This window comes from Rana temporaria, chromosome 9 (genome assembly GCF_905171775.1).
Source record: "Rana temporaria chromosome 9, aRanTem1.1, whole genome shotgun sequence".
NCBI classification, from domain to species: domain Eukaryota; kingdom Metazoa; phylum Chordata; class Amphibia; order Anura; family Ranidae; genus Rana; species Rana temporaria.
The window spans coordinates 105,239,650-105,256,170 of NC_053497.1; the positions used below are offsets into that span (position 1 = coordinate 105,239,650).

The 16,521-nt window shown below is 43.0% G+C and overlaps 1 protein-coding gene across 1 annotated transcript in view; it reads left to right on the top strand.

The window, feature by feature from the left end:
- Window positions 1-16,521, top strand: part of PSMD5 (proteasome 26S subunit, non-ATPase 5) — a 43,019-nt gene that overhangs the window by 23,389 nt on the left and 3,109 nt on the right. Inside the window, exons 7-8 of the mRNA XM_040324057.1 lie at window positions 8,407-8,598; window positions 10,398-10,507. Coding sequence (XP_040179991.1) covers window positions 8,407-8,598; window positions 10,398-10,507 — 302 coding nt within the window. The remainder of the gene's footprint in view (window positions 1-8,406; window positions 8,599-10,397; window positions 10,508-16,521) is intronic.

A 16,521-nucleotide genomic window follows, 5' to 3' on the forward strand; every position in this document is an offset into this window, starting at 1 on the left:
AATAGATACAAATAAAAATATATAATATAATGCATAGATAAAATATTGAATAACCCTTTCTAGAATATATATAAAAGAAATTAATACAATTTTTTTTTTTTTTTTTTTTTTAATTCAGTCCTTTTATTATCGCAAAAAAGACAAATACAGGTAACAATCACCACAAACAGCAAGTAGACATGTTAAGGATCAAAAAACATGCACAAACATGGTCGTAAAATAAGATAATAAAGAGAGTGCGAACAATTCAGCCCTGCACAGTGAAAATCGGATGAACAAATACTTAAAACCAAATTAAAAACAAAGTGCAGAGCCGCAAAGGCATCCTGATCAGCATTTACACGACCTAAAGCTAACTGCAGTGTTCGTAACATCATGCCAACGATAACAATTTTCAGTTTTGTAAACATTCGGGAAGCATAGCGACCCAGTGGCCAAGTAGGCCCAGACATGGAACATATGGAATGGTAATACACACCATGATATTCTCAGCATCTGACTAATTAACCCATGTCTGGGCAGGGATCGTGTGGGGGGGGGGGGAAGGAGAGCGGAAAATAGGGATGTAAGGGGTAATCAAGGGTGAAGGCAAGGGGAGAGGAAGGGAAAGAAAGGAGAAGACATTGGGAGAGGCAAAAGTAGAGAACCAAGTGTGAAAAACAAAGTAGCACCCTCCGACTGGGAAGCAGATTACATCCAAGAACCTCAAGCGGGCTGCGCCACTATTTGAAGATGGGCGTCTGTATAAGTAAAGTGCTGCCAAGGTCTCCAGGTCTCCCTGAAGGTCTCCTCCCTGTTGTGCAGGGTGGCAGTGAGATCCTCCATGTTTCTAAGTTAGTTGATTTTTGCAAACCATAGGGACTTTGCCGGGGGATTCTCCGAACTCCAACAGAGGGGAATACATGCCTTGGCAGCATTTAGAAGCTGAATGGTAAGAGAGGCCTTATATTTCTTGATGGGTCGTTCCTAGAGGTGGAGCAAACAGGCCGCCGGGTTCCCCCCCAGAGAAACACTGGTCAAATGCTAGATTGTGCGGGCCACCTTGAGCCAGAAAGGGGAGAGTTTGGGACAGTCCCAGAATACATGTAGCATTGTCCCCTCCGCCTCGCCACAGCGCCAACATAAGCTGGAGACCTGCGGGAAGAAACGGTGCAGAGTAGTGGGCAATCTATACCATCGGGTCATAATTTTGTAACAGGTCTCCTGAACCCTAGTGGCAATAGAGGACTTCTGTGCAAAGTGAAGAATTTTTTCCTACTGAGTGTCAGTGAAAGTAGTGCCAAGCTCCTCTTCCCATTTGGAAAGGAAAGGAGGAATGAATCCAGCCTCTGGTTGGGTCAGGGAGGAGTAAAGAAGCGAGAGAGAGTGCCGCACCGGCTCGCCACGGTGGCAAATGTGCTCCAATCCAGTGAGAGGACGAGAGACGCCCCGGCTACGCAGACATCCAAGCAAAAAGTTGCGCAGCTGCAGGCCGCACCAAAAGTCCAACGGAGGGTCCGTAGCAGACACCCCTGCTGCAAGAGAGAGTTGGCCGTCGGGTCCAAGAAAGTAATTAATACAAATTTTAAGTGCAAACCCCAGCACTCAAAATTCTAGATTCTAGATCGAAGAAATTGGTATAATGATTCATAGTACTAATACCAGGTACATCAACAGATGCACTCATATACATCCAACATCTCAACAAAAGGACCAATCGACTATAATTCATTGATGGAACCGGAAAGAGAGGGAGCACCCATATTCTCATGTAGGGTTAAATAGATATACCTCTCTTCAAACAAGGACTTAGAATAATAAATGGATAAAATTGCTACAAACACTGGAATTTGGTTACCAGTGGGTACCTAAGTGCAGCTGTTGATGCAACTTATATACTTCCAGGCAACACTACATGCTCCTCCATCAACCCACTATACACACAGCTCAGACCAACCTGAAGACATTACAGGTCTCTGGAATATAAATGTTGGTAATTTAAAAAAAATCTAGAATTTTAGGTGCTGGGGTTTGCACTTAAAATTTGTATTCATTTCTTTTATATATATTCTAGAAAGGGTTATTCAATATTTTATCTATGCATTATATTTATTATATTATATATTTTTATTTGTATCTATTCAGTATCGGGCAATACTACGATGTTCCTTCTCGTAGGTTCCAATCACTGTGTGCATATGGTATGGCTATGGCTGGAGCTTCAGCTTTGTGATATGGTACACCAATATGTAGCTATGTTGCCCTGTGCCTGTGTGTGTGTGTGTGTGTGTGTGTGTGTGTGTGTGTAGCTATGCACCGAGGGTCTGCGAATTAGGTTCCACTTGATCTTGATCGCATTCCCCTCCTCTTTTTCTCCTGGTCACACAGTTCTAGCTTGCGCCGCCTGTACAGGGCGAGCGCATATGGGTGGAAATGACGTTCCAGCCAAACCGGAAGTGCTACGAATGGAACGCAGGAGCCGCTCGCACTTCCGGATTGAGACAGCGTGTGGTCCAGGAGTGGGGGATGCTGGAGGAGATGCTGTGCACATTCGAGGTGGGTGCAGCGGCTGTTGTCTTCGCAGCTGAGCATTTGCTAATACACTGCAGGGAGGCTGATTCGAACTTCCCCTCTAGGGACTGATTTGGGGGTGGGATTTGCTGATTATGCACAGGTGCGTGTCTATACACACATATATACTGGAGGGCCTTTTGGAGAGAGCCACAACAGACCTCTTAGGCTCTGAGGAAAGGGGTGCGCCCCAGAAACGTTAGCCGCTAAAGGGTACCATTGAATCCTCGGTATCATCATATCTTGCTGGCAGGGACCAAGATGACTGGTCTGATCAATTGATTAAGCTGTATCTTAACTCTCGTTTGTGAGTATAAATTACTTGTTTTTATTGAAATAAAAATCTCATATAATAATGCCATAGGTCGGTGCGCCCTTCCTCTTTTGTTTTTTTTCTCTTAGTTTATGAACACCCATGGTTCAGAGGAGGGCTGCAAGACCTGTGATTCTATCTCACGATTGGACTGCATTACCCCATAACAAAAACACCAGAGCGCAGAAGAATTTTTTGTATTAGTACTGGGGGCTATTCACAGCAGCAATTCCGGTGGTACAGTGGGCCAGGCTACATGCTTGTCATTTGCAGTGGGACATACTCTAGAGGTGGTCGCATCAGGAGTTACTGTAAAAAAGGATCAAGATAGGTGCAAGAGCTAAAAGGTCCCTAAGGTGGTGGATGGATCAGAGGAACCTCTCAGGGGGGACTCCCTTGTACCTTCGCGGTGACCAGGCATTGGCAACAGATACAAGCGCGTGGAGGTGCGGAGCCCACCTCGGAGAACAAACTGCGCAAGGCGCATGGTCAAAGGCGGATGAAGCTATAAGTAATCCACCTAAGTCTTCGGGTTTTTTCAGCGATCCATAAGAAAACAGCATGTGCAAGTGCTGTCAGACAACATGACAGCAGTCCTATATCTGATAAAACAGGGTGGCACAGGAAGCCAAGCTCTTATGGAACTAGCTCACTAGACCATGTCTTAGGCAGAATCAAACCTAGCTTCACAATCTGCAATTCACCTGAAGGGGATGCATAATGTTCTAGCAGACTTCTTCAGCAGAAAGAAAGTAAGGTAGTCAGAATGGTCATTAAATCAGGAGATCTTCTGGGTGATCACCAAGAGTTTGGGTCTTCCCCTGATGGATCTGTTTGCAAACCAGACAAACGCAAAAACGTCTGCCATCTTTTCACTCCAAAGGTAGGATCAGGCATTAGGGTTTAATGCGTTAGCCCACAAATGGGACCCCCCCCCTCCTATGCACTCCCCCTGTTCCAATTGATACCGCGAGTGCTAGCAAAGTTCAAGGTAGAATCCACGGACTTGATTCAAATTTTACCCTATTGGCCAAAAAGACAGTGGTTCTCAACCCTGTTGAACCTGTCAGTAAACCCCCCCCCCCCCCTGCAAACTACCTGTCAAGAGAAGATCTTCTGAGTCAAAGTCGGCTCCATCACCCAGATCCAGCATACCTCAACCTGACAGCCTGCTTTCTGAGCAAGGCCTATTAAGAAGCAGGGGACTGTCAGAAAAACTCATTAACACCCTTCTGTCATGTAGAAAAAAGGTGACCAGGCCAATATATTAAACACTGGAAGTGTTATAGCTCCTGGTGTTCCAGCAAGAACTTTGATTTCAGTAGTATAGTTTTAATTTTAGAATTTCTCCATGAGGGAATGGAGAGAGAAAGGCCTAGCAGCAAGCAACCTCGAGACGTAGGTGGCAGCGCTGTCGGAGTTGTTGGTAATTAGATTTTTTAAGGCTATGGCTAGGATTAGGCCTGTACCTCCTAAAGCGGAGGTTCACCCTAATAACATGTATATCTGACCAACTCCCTTATATTCGTAACAAGTACTGTCCGCAATTAGTTTTTTTTTTTATGCTGTGCGTACCTTGTAATCCATTTTTTCAATCTACTTCTCCCCGCGGGAGTAGGCGTTTCTCCGCTTTAAGTTATTCCCAAAATGGGACTAATGCCGCGTACACGGCTGTTTTTCGCGATGTGAAAAATCAATTTTTTTTATGTCATTAAAAACGATCGTGTGTGGGCTCCAGAGCATTTTTTCGCGACGTAAAAAATGGGCATTAAAAATTTTAGAACATGCTCAAAATTTTCGCGTCGTTTTTAACGTCGTAAAAATGGTTGAGTGTGGGCTTTAACGATGTGAAAATAACGCGCATGCTCAGAAGCAAGTTATGAGACGGGAGCACTCGTTCTGGTAAAACTAGCGTTCATAATGGAGATAGCACATTCATCACGCTGTAACAGACTGAAAAGCGCGAATCGTCTCTCACCAAACTTTTACTAACACAAAATCAGCAAAAGCAGCCCCAAGGGTGATGCCATCCGAATGGAACTTCCCCTTTATAGTGCCGTTGTACGTGTTGTACGTCACCACGCTTTGCTAGAGCATTTTTTTTCACGATTGTGTGTAGGCAATAATCGGGTTGAAAAAAACGTTGTTTTTTGTAGACCATTAAAAATGGTCGTGTGTACGCGGGATTATCTTTGGTGTCTCACAAAAGCACCCTTCAAGCCTCTGAAAGATACATGTTTAAAGTTTCTTACATTAAAGGTGACCCTCCTGGTGGCAGTAACATCAGCCCATAGGAATAGCAAAATTCAAGCCCTTTCAATTGCTGAGCCTTTTTCCCACCACACACAGGAGGTCCTACCCGCATTCTGTCCAGCGCCCTCCAGACCGGAACAGGAAGTATTTCACACCTAAAATACCTGGAAGTAATGAAAGACCCTCAGGAAATCATCTTCCCTGTTCGTCCTATCCGAAGGAGCTCACAAAGGGGAAAAAGCATTCAAGAGCACTTTGGGAAGGTGGCTAAAGCAGGCTATCAAAGAAGCCTACCTGGCTTTGGAAAAAGAACCTCCGGAGGGGATAATTCCCCATTCCACACGGGCAGTGGCAGATTCATGAGCAGAGAGGGCTGGCGCATCACCTGAACAGATCTGCAAGGCAGCCACATGGTCCAGCTTTTCTATGTTTATAAGGCACTACAGGTTAGACCTGCTGTCAGCCTCAGACCAGTCCTTTTGGCAGGAAGGTCTTACAAGCTGTGGTCCCACCCTGAAGTAAGTTCTCGGTTATCATCTCCAAGGTGCTGTCCTGAAAGGCGAAGGGAGAAAATCTTAGTTAGACTTACTGGTGACAGTATTTCTATGAGCTTTTCAGGACAGCAGCTACTTCCCTTCCTGGTGTATTATGTGTTTTAGATATGTAATCGCTGGTATTTCCTGTGAAGAGGTGGAGCTGCACTCTCTCCAAGGTGCTGTCCTGAAAGGCTCATAGAAATACCATCCGTTACCAAGGTTTTTTTTTATTATTTAATTGGGGAAATAAAAAATGTTTTCATTGTTTTATAAGTATACAGGTGATACTCGAAAAATTTGAATATCGTGCAAAAGTTAATTTATTTCACTAATGTAACTTTAAGGTTGAAACTAATATATAAGACTCATTACATGCAAGCAAGATTGTTTAAGCCGTGATTTGTCATAATTGTGATGATTATGGCTTACAGCTCATGAAAACTCCAAATCCACAATCTCAGAAAATTTGAATATTACATGCAATCAAGGATTGTACAATATCAGACCTCTGAAAAGTATAAGCATGCATATGTACTTGGTTTGGGCTCCTTTTGCAGCAATTACTGCATCAATGCAGTGTGGCATGGCAGCTATCAGCCTGTGGCACTGCTGAGGTGTTATGGAAGACCAGGATGCTTCAATAGCGGCCTTCAGCTCTTCTGCATTGTTCGGTCTCATGTCTCTCAACTTTCTCTTGGCAATGCCCCATAGATTCTCATCATTTGCTCTCATCAGAAAAGAGGACTTTGGACCACTGAGCAACAGACCAGGTCTGTTTTTTCTTTAGCCCAGGTAAGACGCTTCTGACGTTTTGTTGTTCAGGAGTGGCTTGACAAGAGGAATACGACATTTGAAGCCCATGTCCAGGATCCGTCTGTGTGTGGTGGCTCTTGATGTACTGACTCCAGCCTCAGTCCACTTCTTGTGAAATTCCAACACTTTTGAATGGTCTTTTCCTGACAATCCTCTCCAGGCTGTGGTCATCCCTGCTGCTTGTGCACCTTTTTCTTCCAGACTTTTCCTTTCCACATAACTTTCTATTAATGTGCTTTGATACAGCACTTTGGGAACATCCAACTTCTTTTGCAATTACCTTTTGAGGCTTTCCCTCCTTATGGTGGTTTTCTGCACAACTGTCAGGTCAGTAGTCTTTCCCATAATTGTGATTCTTACTGAACCAGACTGAGAGACCATTTAAAGGCTCAGGAACCCTTTGCAGGTGTTATGGCTTCATTAGCTGATTAGTGTGGGACACCTTGAGCCTAGAATATTGCATCTTTTCACAATATTATAATTTTCTAAGATTGTGGATTTGGGGTTTTCATGAACTGTGAGCCATAATCCTCACAATTATGACAAATCACGGCTTGAACTATCCTGCTTTGCATGTAATGAGTCTATCTCATATATTAGTTTTACCTTTTAAGTTGCATTAGTTAAATAAATGAACGTTTGCATGATATCACCTGTATGTCTGTCCCCAGTTACAAGCTTTATTTAAAACAAAACAATGTATTTTAAAATATTGCACGTATTGCATGGGAAGCACAGTGAATTTATCATCCTCTCTTTATTGTACTGTAAAATTCTTCTACCAAGTTATAGGCACAGGGTGTTTAGGGACAGGTTGCACACGGAGGATCAGTTGGGGAATTACTAATTTTAAAGTTCAGTGATCTGGCTAGAGTTGGGGGATTGAATAGTGATGTTACCCTATGCACATAGTATGGTAAGGTTGGTTTGACTCGCAAGACCAGCTAAACAGAATTATGTGTATGTTGCCAGGTAAAACAGACCCCTTTACATATACAGTTGTGCTCATAAGTTTACATACCCTGGCAAAATGTATGATTTCTTGGCCATTTTTAGAGAATATGAATGATAACACAAAATCTTTTCTTTCATTCATGGTTAGTGTTAGGCTGAAGCTATTTATTATCAATAAACTATGTTTCCTCTTTTAAAATCATAATGGCAACAGAAACTACCCTGATCAAAAGTTTACATACCCCAGTTCTTAATACCGTGTATTGCCCCCTTTAACATCAATGACAGCTTAAAGTCTTTTCTGGTATTTGTGGATGAGGCTCTTTATCTTCTCAGATGGTAAAGCTGCCAATTCCTCTTGGCAAAAAAGCCTCCAGTTCCTGTAAATTCTTGGGCTGTCTTGCATGAACTGCACGTTTGAGATCTCCCCAGATTGGTTCAATGATAGTGAGGTCAGGAGACTGAGATGGCCACTCCAGAACCTTCACTTTATTCTGCTGTAGCCAATGACAAGTCGACTTGGCCTTGTGTTTTAATCCCATGCACAGCTTCCTGGCTGATGGATGCAAATGTTCCTCCCTCCAGTATTTTTTGATAACATACTACATTCATCTTTCCATACATTTTTACCAAATTTCCTGTGCCTTTTCCCCAAAAAATCAGCGATTCACCTCCATATTTCACAGTAGGAATGGTTTTACGTTTTACCACAGTTGATTGATAATAAATGGCTTCAGCCAAACACTAACCATGAGTAAAAGTAATGTTTTTTTGTGTTATCATTCATATTCTCTGAAAAATGGCCAGGAAATCATAAATTCTGCCAGGGTATGTAAACTTATGAGCACAACTGTATATTCGCATCAGCCCCTTTCCTCAAAGAGCTTACAATCTAAGGTCTCTAACCCCATACACCTTCTATTAGAAATGTATATTTTCAATATAGGGTGCTGCTACTTGCCACTAATTCTGCATTATTTTCTCCAGGCCTGGTGAAATTCTTTGGGAATTTGGCTGTTATGGACAGTCCACAGCAGATCTGTGAGCATTACCCTGCATTCCTGCAGAAAGTCTTTGACATGGCAGAAGGTCATGAGACCACTATGATCGGAGTGGCTGTGGACACACTAGGAATTATGGGTTCCACCGTGGAAGGGAAACAAGTTCTACAGAAGACTGGTGTGTGGCCATATCTGTCGCTAAATAAATTGAAGACCTGACTATCAGGCTGTGTTCTGTTTATTTAAAGGGAAATACAGCTTAATTTAGGAATTGTGCACTGTATTGCAGTAATGTTTACCCAAAAGTGTTTTTTTTATGTCACTTCATATGTTTTACCTTGTAATAGTTGAACAGTATTCAGTCATCACTATGTGCTAGTAAGCCAAACAATTGTCAGCAGACATTTTTACAGATCATTTGTGCCTCTGTTCTGTGGGTATATAGTTTGAGCATCTTTTTGCACTTCCTATAATCTTTCTAAAGAAGTGTTGAAAGACTTGCCTTTACTGTAACCGTATAATAATTCCAGATATGATAGGAATTAATATTGAACCCTGGTATACTTCTAGACCATGGACTTTAGATGCGAAGGGGTCTTTGTGTGTGTGTCTCTCTATATTTTCCTTTATTTCTTTTTCTTTTTTTATCTTTTTTGTTTCTTGACTGTACCACTGCACATTGTGTGAACATTATCACAGTATAACTGTGCTGTCAACAGCACGCTATGAAGGTATATACAAAATTGTTTGAATGAGTGTTGTTACTGCAAGAGTGCACAAAAGTTTTTGTATTTCTTTTAATAAGAAAAGAGGTGGTACTTTTATTTGTATTTTTTTTTACTTTTGTAAACTTGCCAAACTCCTTAAAGCTGTATCTGACAAAAAAAAGAACATAATCAAATCTTTTGGTAGATAAAGCCATATTTAAGAAGCTACAGTTGCCTTCTGTTTACCTTGTAAAAGGGGTGCACTAAGCAATCATATTCAGTTTTTATTTTAAAAGCTACCCCCCGTTTACTTACCTGAGCCCTCAAAAGTCCTGCGTCGTGAACGCGCTGGCTTCTCGGCTTTTCTAGGCTCTTGGATAGATTGATAGCCGTGCAGCCATTGGCTCGCGCTGCTGTCAGTCCACTCCAATGACGAGAGGGCCAGGGGGCGGGGCTGAGTCCTGTAGTTGGTGGCTATGGACGCAGTATACAGGACCCTGGAGCGTGCCCGCAAGGTAACCCCCTTGGGAAAGTGCTTTCCATGGGGGCTAGCTGATGCGGGGAGGAGCCAAGACAGCTGCCGGGGGACCTCAGAAGATGAGGCTTGGGGCAAAACTAACTGCACAGTGGAGGTAAGTATGGTATGTTTTTTTTTAATGTAAACCTTTACAACCCCTTTAAGTAGAAGATGATTGGTAATTATGCATAGCTTCTCAGATTCCATGTGCTCCAGCGGGGGGGGGGGGGGGGGTGTTCTGCTGTCGGAAATGACATCTTACCATTAAAGTGAGAAACGGGGGAGGCTGACTTCCTACCTCTTCTCCCATGCAGCCAGCGAGTTGAGAAGCGGGGTGAGGGGCCGAAAATGACTTCTCACCAGGCGGAGCGGATAGTAATTTGGGGGGCCCTCCGCAGCTTTGTGGGGCCCTAAGCGGCTTGCATAGTGAGCCTATAGGGCGGATCGGCTCTGGGTGTGGGGGTGCTCAAGTGGCTTGAACAGAGCCCTGATCTCAGCCCTACTGATTACTATTGTGATAAATGAAGTGCATATAATCACAAAGGGGGGATGCAGCACCAAATACCTGAGGTTTTGGAATGGGATGCCTTATAAGATCAGAGAGTTATTCACAAAATTATAGTGTAGATCTGCACGTACACAACACAGACAAATTTAGAACCTATGATAATGCCTCATTTGCCATCTGTAATTTTACCTTTTTAATGTCCGCCTTTGCGGTAAATAACCTTTTCCAATTTTTCTTTCCTCCAGGACCCAGGTTTAACAATGTTTTTAAGCGGATTGGACACCATGCAAAAAATGCCGCTACAGAGCTGAGAGTGCGATGTTTGGACTCTATAACATCCCTTCTGTCCCTGCCAGTGAGTGCTGCTGTTATTACATGGCTTGTTCTGTAAAACAAAACAAAAAAGAATTTGCTGCAGTCACTCTGTCTATTATGCCCTAAACAGACTCATAACTAGACCCCCTTTTCTTTGATGACATCACTGAGAAAAGCCTCTTTTCATAAAATGTGGAAGCCTAAACTAGCCAATATAATTGCTTTGTTTCAGTTAACTGGTAATATAAGTGTATAGTTCTGTCAGTTACAATTGTCAGCTTGACAGCTGCTGGTAATAGAATTCTGTCATGTGTGGAGATAGAGCTTGGTGTTGGAGAGCAGACTGAAATAGTGTAGACATCTCGAATTTATAAAGACTGCTTAGTTTATTGAACAATTTGCAATGGAAAAACGTCCGTTTTGGTACCTCTTTTTGTAATTGATGGTGGTAAAATCTTTTCAACATGACTTTTAGCGCAATTTCTTTTCCTGAAAAATTGCATTTGATTAACAGCTAGGCAAAGATCATGTAAAACAAAAAATTGCAACAGTCACCGTTTTTATTCTCCAGGGCCTTTGCTTTTAGAAAATATATAACGTTTGTGAGGTGTAAGTAATTTTCGAGCAAAAAATCCTGAATTTAACATGTACGTGAAAAATTACAAAATTCCCTCAGTAGGCTAGTGGTTACAAAGCATTTCACCAGCCAGATTAGATAACCTACCATTTACACAATTGTACTCTATGACTGTGTTTAGAGCTGTTCAGAAGAGGACAACAGTAACTGCATGGTTGTAGACAGACAGATGCAGGAGGGAAATACAGCTGCTTACTGGCAAAACTTGTTTTGATGCCATTTGTAAGGTTGCTGTTTCAACTAGACCCGGGCTTTTAGGACTATTCTGGATGTATGGAACTCTCTCATGCAACGGCAAGTCAAATCCACCCACACGGACATATGGTGTGAAAAAACTAGGCTTTATTTCTTCTACGTACTTGTACATAATTAAATCATACAACAAAGGAACGCCCTTGTCTCAGCCAATCATATTTAAGTAATTAGGTTATACAAGTAATATTCGTCACAATTATACACTGTGTGTAAAATATAGCAATCTTCTTTGTGCCCGACAGACATCTGGTTTCTACTGCACCTTATCTATGTTATGTTCTTTGCCTAGTACATAATAACATGGCAAGGATCTTAGCTTTTGTGTAACTAATCCTAGAAGCTCAAGGATACATCTTCATACAAGCATTAATCACTATGGCGGAACTCTAGCAAGCCATATAATGCATTGATATTATGGGGGAACTCTAGCCTTTTAATGCATTGATATTATGGGGGAACTCCAGCCTTTCAATCCCTCCTTTTATCGTGTAGGCCCTAGCCTACGTGATCACTCATTATACCATTTCTGCTCTATGGTCAACATTGCCATGCTGACCTTCCCGCCCCTTTTCACATGGAGGTTAGTAATTTTCCTGGGATTGCAATAAGGAGAACATATATATATTTATATATATATATATATATATATATATATATATATATATATATATATATATATATATATATATATATATATATATATATATATATATATATATATATATATAAAAAATAATTGCGCTCCCACCTAGAAAATGTAAAATTATCATACAAACTCAAGTGTCCTTCAACAATAGTGTTCATACAAAAAAACAAAAACATGTGAGTTCATAAATACTAAAGGGTTAACTCTGAAGATTTGTTCCAATAGATAAATATGAGCGGACTCATGAATGGCAAAGTCCATATAAATTGAATGGGCTAAGGAAAATTTGACAGCAGGTGAATCTACTCTGATGTTCTTTTATATATAATAAGGAGAACCTGACATGTAACAATTGGTGACAAAGAAAAATATTTTGCAACTTGGGCCAATGTGGAGTTGGAAAGTGGTCTGGACAGAAACAGGGGAGCAAATTGGGGGCCAGTCTTTGACAATGTTCAAGGTAGTTGCACTGTGACCTGTTCCAATCCTCGGATTAAGTCCTCCAGTTATGCGGCTTGTTGGTCCCTCCTTTTCTGCTCTTCTGCTGGTGCCTCCGGAGTTGGAAGGGGAAAGGGGGGGGGTCGTCTTTATCAGGGATGCACGGATCCATTGTGGTCCCTGGGAAGTAAGTACAGCCGTTCTGGAGACCCTTTTCTACTTTGTGTGGGCAGGTGTAAACGGGTCCTATATGTTTTCTCACTGTGAATTGTTTTATTAGGACTTTGTCTCCCGGTATGACCCGGTGGATCGGATCTGTGGAAAGAGGAGGAAAGCTGACAGCCATTGCTTCATATTTTTCGCTAAGTGTACTTACAAGATTTCTCACATACTCTTCCTGTAGAGAGTAAAGGTTAGGATCCACTTGGGGATCTTCATTTTCCATAAACCATTTCCTCTTTTGTACTGGCCTACCCATTAAAATTTCATAAGGAGAAAGTATTTTCTTGAACTAGGGGTGTTTCTGATTTGGTATAGTATCACGGGTAAGTGTACTAGCCAATCTTTTAAAGTTCCTTGCATGGCTTTCCTATTTGCAATGGACATCCCCACCTAGGGATGATTCCCTGCGTGAGTATGCGCACTACTGTGTGTGTGTCTTCTCTTGTGGTTTTGAATGCTTCCACCCATTGTGAAAATACATCCACCATGACCAAAAGGTATTCTTGCTCTCTCCCTTTCTTTGGCATGTGGGTGAAATCCATTTGCAGATGAGTGAAAGGTGTACTAGGATACGGGGAGGTGTTCATGTTTCACCTTGTGTGGTATGTTTGCATGTGATGTGATGATACATGTGATGCACCGTGACACATATGCTTTTAACAAGCTTGGGTATTTTTGCGACAAAGAAATCCTTCAGTAAAATGTGTTCTGCCAACCTCTATGACCTACCCCATGGTATTGGGCCATAAACAAAGATGCACTAGCTGCGGGGATGCATCATGTCCTGTCTTCCCCTCTTCGAGGAAAAGTCCATTTATGGTCTTTTCCGAGTTATCCCTCGCAAACCTTCAAATCTTTCTCAGTGGCACGTGTCTGGAGATCTAATAATAAATGATCTAGCAGTGCTATTGTGCTATAGTGTTAGTACTGGCATTTTGGTATGTGCTGGCTGCTCTAGTAGCTGACTCTGCAAATGCACTCTAATAACAGCAGAATCTACAAAACCCTTGTGTACATCAGATAAAACAGTGGAAGTCATAAATGACCTGGGAAAAGTGTCCCGTTGAGCAATGTGTATACAGTCATGCTGTGACACTACCTCACCCTGTTCTCCTATTTAACCCCCCCCCCAAAACAAAGGTATTCAAATCCTAGCTTTTGGAATAACTCCATATCCGCCCAAACTTTGAGCAGACAGGTGTGAATATTTTAACCACTTGACCACTGGGCACTTAAACCCCCTTAATAACCAGACCAATTTTCAGCTTTCAGTGCTCTCACATTTTGAATGACAATTACTCAGTCATACAACACGGTACCCAAATGAAATTTTTGTCCTTTTTTTTTGTTTTTTTTTCTCCCCACAAATGGAGCTTTCTTTTGGTGGTATTTAATCACCGTTGGGTTTTTTTTTGCGCTATAAGAGAAAAAAGACTGAAAATTCTATAAAAAAATGAATTTTTCTTTGTTTTTTGTTATAAAATTTAGCAAATTTGTAATTTTTCTTCATAAATTTTGGCCAAAATGTATACTGCTACATATCTTTGGTAAAAATAAGTACAAATTTGTGTATATTATTTGGTCTTTGTGAAAGTTATAGCATTTACAAGCTATGGTGCCAATATCTGAATTTTTTTGGGGGTATTGCAGAGTATTGTGCGGGGGTATTGCAGAGTATTGTGCGGGGGTATTGCAGAGTATTGTGCGGGGGTATTGCAGAGTATTGTGCGGGGGTATTGCAGAGTATTGTGCGGGGGTATTGCAGAGTATTGTGCGGGGGTATTGCAGAGTATTGCACAGGGGGTATTGCAGGGTAGTTGCAGGGGGTATTGCAGGGTAGTTGCAGGGGGTATTGCGCGGGGGTATTGCAAAGTTTTGCGCGGGGGTATTGCAGCGTTTTGCGCAGGGGGTATTGCGCAGGGGGTATTGCAGAGTATTGCGCAGGGGGTATTGCAGAGTATTGCGCAGGGGGTATTGCAGAGTATTGCGCAGGGGGTATTGCAGAGTATTGCGCAGGGGGTATTGCGCAGGGGGTATTGCAGAGTATTGTGAATGGGGTATTGCACAGGGTATTGCAGGGATGGCTGGATTTGTAAATGCAATAGTCACAGATCCAGCCCACAGCGCTGCTGACACCCGCTCTCTCCTCTCACACTGTACCGATCGGTACAGATAGAGGAGGGAGGAACCGGCATCATCAAATGATGCCGGTTTGTTTACATGTGATCGCTATCAGCGGCAATTTACCGGGATCCGTGATGCGCCGGGTCCTCTGGATCCGGCGGTCACGGACACTCCCATCCGTGTGCGCGCCCCAGGGAGCGCGATTCTGGGAGGACGTCCATGGACTTCCTCCCAGAGTTAAGGAACCGCCTTGTAGCCGTAATTCGGCTATGGGGCGCTGATTAAGTGGTTAAGTACCATTGTAGTTGGTCTGCCCAGGGTAAATGATGTTGCCATCCCCTACCACCATCGCTCAGGAGGCATACCTTGAACTTGGACCACCCTTGGGGAAAAAAAAACCACAGGGCAAAGTTCTCCACCAAGTTTTTTTGGCGAGGACACCTATCATAACCTTACAATTGTCCCCTGCATACAAACATAGCGAGGAGGCCAAGTCTGGGTGCTACAACCACAGCACTTTTCAGATACCTTTACTTGGGCACCCGGATATATTGGCCCCGATTCAGAAAGGAGTTACGTCGGCGTATCTCCAGATACGCCGTCGTAACTCCGAATGCGGGCCGTCGCATCTCAACGCCTGATTCATAGAATCAGATACGCCTCAGTGTGGCCTAGATACGAGCGGCGTAAGTCTCCTACGCCGTCGTATCTTAGGGTGCAATATTTACGCTGACCGCTAGGGGCGCTTCCCAAGACTTTCGCGTTGAATATGCAAATTAGGTAGATACGCCGATTCAGAAACGTACGTCCGCCCGGCGCATTTTTTTACGTCGTTTACGTAAGGATTTTTCCGGCGTAAAGTTACTCCTGCTTTATGAGGCGTAGCCAATGTTAAGTTTGGACGTCGGGCCAGCGTCGAATTTTGCGTTGTTTGCGTAAGTCGTTCGCAAATAGGGCTTTGCGTAAGTTACGTTCACGTCTAAAGCATTGACTATTTGCGGCGTAATTTGGAGCATGTGCACTGGGATACGTTCATGGATGGCGCATGCGCCGTTCGTTAGAAACGTCATTTACGTGGGGTCACACTAAATTTGCATAAAACACGCCCACATCTTCCATATTTGAATTAGGCGGGCTTACGCCGGCCCTTATACGCTACACTGCCGTAACTTCGGGCGCATAATCTTTCTGAATACCATACTCGCCTCTCAAAGTTACGGCGGCGTAGCGTATAGGAGATACGCTATGCCCACCTAAAGATACACAATTGTATCTGAATCCCGGCCCTAGTTTATATTTCTGGAAGGGAGGTTCAGCTTTTGGTGACAACTTTGGTAACAGGTAAAACAAGAAGTGGTATATTATAAAAAACCAACTGTGGTGAACCCTGTGTCTATCCCATGTTCATTTACCAGGGCAGCCATAACTGCTTGTGACTGAAGACACGTTCCATGTGTCAGGCTGCGGGGCTGTGGAGGGGTCAGAATGACTGGCAGACATAAAAGATCACATTGATTCCAAAGTTGCCCCCTGTGGACCACTTGTTCTTCTCGTTCTGGGGTCCTTAAAGCGGATGTCCGCTGAAAAAAATATATTAAAAGCCAGCAGCTACAAATACTGCAGCTGCTGACTTTTAATATTAGGACACTTACCTGTCCTGGGAGTCCAGTGCCGTCCGCAGCAGAGGACGAGCGATCGCTCGTCACTATGCTGCCGCCCCCCCGCCATCCTC